The 6,394-nt window shown below is 37.4% G+C and overlaps 1 protein-coding gene across 1 annotated transcript; it reads right to left on the minus strand.

Annotated features, from left to right (window-relative positions):
• Positions 1–1,289: 1,289 nt before the first annotated feature.
• On the minus strand, positions 1,290–1,897 carry LOC104905767 (hypothetical protein). The gene has a single exon (XM_010694396.2). The coding sequence runs from the start codon at positions 1,805–1,807 to the stop codon at positions 1,559–1,561; it is 249 nt and encodes an 82-aa protein (XP_010692698.1). The 5' UTR covers positions 1,808–1,897; the 3' UTR covers positions 1,290–1,558.
• Positions 1,898–6,394: the final 4,497 nt, after the last annotated feature.

The following is a 6,394-nucleotide window of genomic DNA, read 5'->3' on the forward strand; positions in this document are numbered from 1 at the left end:
ATTTCGAGTTTTGTTTATACTTTGAGTGGCCACTTTCGGGTGAACGAGTATTTAATTCGGATCGACGAATAAGGTCTATTTTGCCAACTATAGTAACTGTGGTAAGATTACATGTATGTCTATAACTCTATATATACTCTTAGATAATAACACTTCATACTCGATTTATTTTCTTTTCCAAAAATAATTTTTTTTTTGAAGTTATAGTAAGATGAAAGACCTTATTGAACTGACACCTCACATCACCTCAAAGAACCTTAGTGGATTTATCACATGACCTTAAAATCATAATTATCAAATCTTTACCAATAAACCAAACCTTACTAGCTAGGTTTAAAAATAGGATTCATAAGTTATGATTCATAACAAGTTCTACTGATAAAGAGCATTTATACATTTACATGGTTAGTTAATTAATTAGCATACTCCCTTCGTTTCCTAAAGATCTTCCTTGTTACTGTTCTTACAGATATCAAGGAAGACCCATTTGTGTGAGGTGTAGAGTGGGTAAAGTAGGAGAGAAAAAGGGGTTAAGATAAATAAACAAATAAAAAAGGGTTAAAGTAGGTGAGAGAAATAAAGGGAGTAAAATCGAATTAATAATGTAATAGTGGACCATATGATAGGCACATGAGAGGGTAAAAAGGAAAAAATTTCAAATAAGGAATAAAGTAAAAGAGGAAAGATCTTTTAAAAACGCACTTAAACAGAAAGAGGGAAGATCTTTATGAAACGAAAGGAGTACGTGAAATAAGTATAACTGCAATTAAATTACAGTAATACGTATTGTTCAATTTTTTTTTAAACGTGTTAAACAATAACTTTTGAAATATCTTTTAGTATTTGACACTCAAAATTCTAAATTACCTTTTTAGTGTTTGACAGCCAAAATTCTAAATTTTTAATAGTAGTGAAAAACTATGTTTAATATAATGGTGTTTGAATAACTTTTGAGTTAAAAATAGCTTTTAGTGTAGCTTTTAAAAATTGACTATAATTTATGTTTTATTATTTTTTTTATAAAAACAACTAATTTTATCAAATACTAATTATTATAAAAGCTAATTTTACAATTAAAACTTTACCTCTAATATTTAAAAGAGGACAGCTAACAACTACCATAACTATTTTTTTTTACTGAATTAGCCCTAATCTTAAATCAACAAGACCAAAGAAGAAATCACACTTATTACAAATGTATGTTAATACAAATCATCACTAGTGTTGAACCATGCATATCTTTTTAACCAAATACACATAATTAAATTAAGTGCAAAAGAGCCATCAAGAAAAAGAAATGGGCCCATATCTTTATTGATAATCACTCCCTTAATCACAAAGTTACAACTCCCATAGGTCTACTATTACACACTGCAAGGACAACAAATCATGTTCATATCCAACTACTTCATAAATAAACTTATTACAAACCATAAAAAAGATAATTTATTTTGCATTCATTATAAGATCAACAAAAAAAAAAAACCAAATCATATCAGATCCTTTTACAATCAATCGGACCTAATAAGTGGTTGTTTGGTATACACGAAAACTTAATTTAGCCAGTCCCAGTAACACCCAAATCCTGTTTATTAGGAGGCTGGTCTTTGCCAGGACCAAAAACCGGACCACCTAGTCCCGCAGCATCTTGAACCTTGTCTTGAATTTTGTCAATCTTAATACCTTTGTCATCCTCCTTAGACCTTAAGTCCGTCCTTGGCCTGTTCTCTTGCATTTGTTCCGGCACCGACTCGTACGTCGTCGCCGTAAACGACGACGGCGGCTGTGCTCCTTGTGCTCCTGACATTAATTTGCTTCCTCACTACTAATAATACTGTGTAGAAACTTATTAGCAAAGTTTAGTTTTTGGTAGCTAACAGGCGAACATCTAGTATTTAAAAGGAAGATGAAAGATAGTGATAAGGATTGCATGAAGTACGTAGGAGTAGAAGAGTTGAATACATGCACTGGATTTTCCCCACGTAGATGACACTTGGTAGCTCTCACTAGCATCAAGTACTTTGAGTTTTAGCAACGTGTCAACAGGTAAGTGAGTATTAGTGTGCCAGTTTCATCGTAAATTTGAGAAAAGATGAAGTAGATAAGTTCAAAAGATTTTCGGAGATTTTAGGTATATGATCTTGAAACGTTATTATACTTATTTTGTCAAATTTAAACACTTTAGTATCTAAAATGTTACTTTAGATAATCTTCGAACACTATTAATTGATCAATTCGACTTGTGTGGAATTGGTTCACCGTAAAATCAGTATACACCAGGCTCACACACGTGAATCGAGACACACTATTATAAAACAAGTACACTATATAGGAGATAAATACACTATATTATATACAAATACAATATAGCACGAAGAAACACTATAACTCTTTATAACACAGAGAATCACACTATATCACATACAAACACGGTAAGATTTGGTCAAGTTGTATTCATCTTATTCATTATCAAAAGTATTTATACAATATAGAGAATGGAGTCCTTATGCTATGCAAACTAGGCGTAATAATATCTATCTATAATATAATTAATAGGAATAAGAGTCTTAACACCCTCCCTCAAGTTGGAGCGTGCAAATTGTGAACGCCCAACTTGGACAACAAAAATTCAAATTAGGTCCTACCAAGTTCTTCAGTAAAAATATATGTGAACTGAAACTTAGTACTCCATCCGTCCCATGATATAGTGCTTGTTTCTTTTTTACACGGTCTCCAAAACGTAACTTTGACCTTTAATATGTTCAATTCCGTATTAATGAAAAATATAAAAAGTTGATATTATGAAACTAAACATTGAGATTAATCTAACAAGATCACATATGAATATGTTTTTTTATGTATACAAATGAGAATATTCGGTCAAAGATTTTAAAGTTTGACCCACCAAAAATGAAGTAGGCACTATATTATGGGACGGAGAGAGTAAGAATATATGATGGACTCACTATTCCTTCCGTCACAACATCACGAATAAAATGACAGTCAACCTCAATATGTTTAGTATGTTCATGACACACCAGATTCTTAGTAATATATAACGCAAATTAACGATAATCTCATCCCTACCAGATGCTGAACTCCAAGATCACATAGTAGTAGTTGCTTTAACCACTTTAATTCACAATATATAGCAGCCATAGAACGATATTCTGCCTCTGCAGACGATCAAGACACAGCGTAGGTTGCTTCTTAGTCTTCCAGAAAACAAGAGAATATCCCAACAATACAAAACACCCACTCAGGGATCTTCGAGTAATAAGACAACTAGCCCAATCAGAATCACACCACTCTTCAAAGCGGAGATCACTATCAGAACGAAATAATATTCCCTGTCCTAGATTTTTCTTCATATATCTAACCACTCTCAGAGCGGCCTCCCAATGAATAACTTTAGGAGCGTGCATAAACTGTGACAAAATATGAACAAAATATGCTAGGTCAGGTCTAGTAACAACAAGGTAAATCAACCTGTCCATCAATCTACGATATTTCTCTGCATCACCAAACAAAGGACCATCAGCCAAAGCGAGCTGATGGCATTGTTCCATAGGAAACTCACCTGGATTGGCACCCAATAAGCCGGCCTCAGATATGATATCTAAGGCATATTTTCGTTGAATCCTAAAAATTCCCTGCGGCCCCCTGACAATTTCAAGGCCAAGGAAATATTTCAAAGAACCTAAATCCTTCATTTTAAAACATTTTCCAAGGTAAGATTTGAAGTTCGATAAAACTTTCTGATCATTCCCTGCAATAATCATATCATCCACATATATAAGAACGTTCAGCTAGATATTTTTCCTAGTCAAAGTAAATAAGGAATAATAGAAAGAATAAGATTGCTTAAACCCATAGGCTTTCAAAGCAGTGACCAATTTTGCAAACCAAAACTTAGGTGCCTGTTTCAAACCATACAACGATTTTTCATCCTGCACACCAGATTAGTATTTCCCCCTGAAACCCAGGAAGAATTTTCATATACACTTCTTCCTCCAAATCACCATGTAAAAACACATTATGGACATCCATCTGATGAATATCTCATTTTTTTTACAACTGTAATAGCCAGGAAAGTACGAACTGTTGTCATTTTCGCTATAGTGACAAAAGTTTCATTATAATCAATTCCTTCCACTTGATGATGACCAAATATAACCCATCTGGCCTTCAACCGCTGTAATTTTCCCCGCTCATCATATTTTTCTGTATACACCCACTTACCCCCCCAAGGCCTTCTTATCGGGAGGAAGAGGTTGCAATTCCCATGTGCCTTGATCCTCCAGATATTTTATCTCAGCTCCAGTGGCTTCACGCCACCCTTCATGCTTCATAGCTTCTTTAAATGACTTTGGGGGGTTCCCTGCCGTTATAGTTGCTAGAAATCTACGATATTTATCAGAAAAATGTTCACAACTAACATAATGTGTAATAGGATAGAGAGTACCTGAGGACGATGCTGAAACATGTGCATGAGTTGATGAACTTGTCTTTTTCACTACAGTATGAGTCACATAATCCTGCAACTTTTTACTTGGGATTTTGGTTCGTCTCCCTCGTCCCATATTGTCTCCATCATCCACCCTAATCCCTCCTTAAACACCGACCTCGATGGCCACGCCAGCAGGACCTATCGCGCCATCCCCCAACACGCAAGGCTCCGCGATCTCGAGCATGGGTCGGCTTCTCCAGCCGGCGCCACATCCACACCCCCGCCCCAAGTCCCCCTTCAACATCAACGGGAACTTCAACAACAAACATAGTATCGCCTCATCACAAAATTCATCCACTCCTGCTTGTCCCCCAATAACCAACTCATTCACAAGTTCAGACACGACGAAAGGAAATTTATGTTCAAGAAACTTCACATCGCGTGAAACAAAATATTATTGGTGTCTAAGTCATATAGTTTGCATCCTTTCTAAGTATAAGAATAACCAAAAACACGACGACGATGGCTCCTACTGGCAAACTTATCAGCCTGCGATAAATATTGTAGGCATAACAAAAAAACCAAAAATTCGAATATTTGTCATCGTAGGGGGCTTGCGAAACAGACACTCATAGGGGGTTTTATAATCAAGCACTACAATGGGGGTTCGATTTATTAAATGACAGGCCGCCTGAACACAATCCCCCAAACTTTGAAGGTCGATTAGCCTGAAATCGCAATGCACGTGCGACATTTAATATATGTCCATGTTTTCGTTCGACCCTTCCATTATGTTGGGTTTTAACACATGAAGTTTCAAAGATTATCCCTTGTTTCACAAAATAGGGGAGTAAACAATCAATCTCAGTGTCATTATTACTCCTAACACTTTTAATTGTCTGAGTAAATTGTCTTTCCACCAATGCAACAAAATGTAGAAACACAATTTCAACCTCCAATTTATTATTATATGATAAATAAGTCTAAACAGTCCGGAAAAAATCATCAACGATTGTTAAACGATATGAAGCACCACATGCAAACTTAGTACTATATGGCCCCCCATAAATCACAGTGTATTAATTCAAAAATCCTATTAGCTCTACTATCACTCCTTGGAAAACTAGTTCTAGGTTAATGGGCACGGAAACAGACATCACCCCGATCTTTATTGCAGCTAGTAATAGTAGAGGGACTCACACAAGGTAAATGTCACAGAACTTTCTCCAAACGATGACCCAAACGCTTATGTCGTATATCTATCGATGCCATGCCATCAACAACCATTATATTTACGGTTTTTTCACCAGGTACCCCTGAGGTTTCTTAATATTCATCTGGCACCCTCACGTTTTCCAAAATTCACCAAGTACCCCTGTGGTTTTGAAAAATCATTAGACGTGATCCTACCGTCATCTTTCTGTTAAATATGACCCTAAAAAACTTAATTAACCCTAACTTCTAACCCTACCCTAACCCCTAAACCCCACCCCCTCCCAAACCCCCCGCGCAGCGCCACACCCCCCCCCCCCCATCCACCTGCCTGCACCCCCCCAACCACGTCTAATTTTCTTAACCTTCTGGTTTTGGTCTTGTGAATATCGTGCAACGACGAGGGAGGGGAGCGAAACTCGATGGGGTGGGGGGCGGGAGGGGAGTAAAATTCGACGGGGGTGGAGGGAGGGGAAATCAATTCGGGGGATGCAAGGGGGTGGGGGGAGGGGCTGCGCGAGGGAGGGGGAGGGTGGCTGCACGGTGGAGGGGGCTGCGTGGGTTCCACCAGAGATGGGGAGGGGGCCTGCGTGGCGGCTGCATGGGAGGGGGGATGGTGGGGTTGGGTGGGGGCTGGTGGGGGGATGGTGGGGGTTGGTTTAGGGTTAGTAAGGGTTTTAGGGTTAATTAGAGTTAATTAAGATTAATTAAAGTTAATTAGGATTAATTTGA

Source organism: Beta vulgaris, chromosome 1 (assembly GCF_026745355.1).
Source record: "Beta vulgaris subsp. vulgaris cultivar EL10 chromosome 1, EL10.2, whole genome shotgun sequence".
In the NCBI taxonomy this organism is placed as follows: Eukaryota; Viridiplantae; Streptophyta; class Magnoliopsida; order Caryophyllales; family Amaranthaceae; genus Beta; species Beta vulgaris.

Bases quoted from the DNA above. Each gene is read 5' to 3' on its own strand.
- LOC104905767 (XM_010694396.2), bottom strand. From the start codon at position 1,807: ATGTCAGGAGCACAAGGAGCACAGCCGCCGTCGTCGTTTACGGCGACG.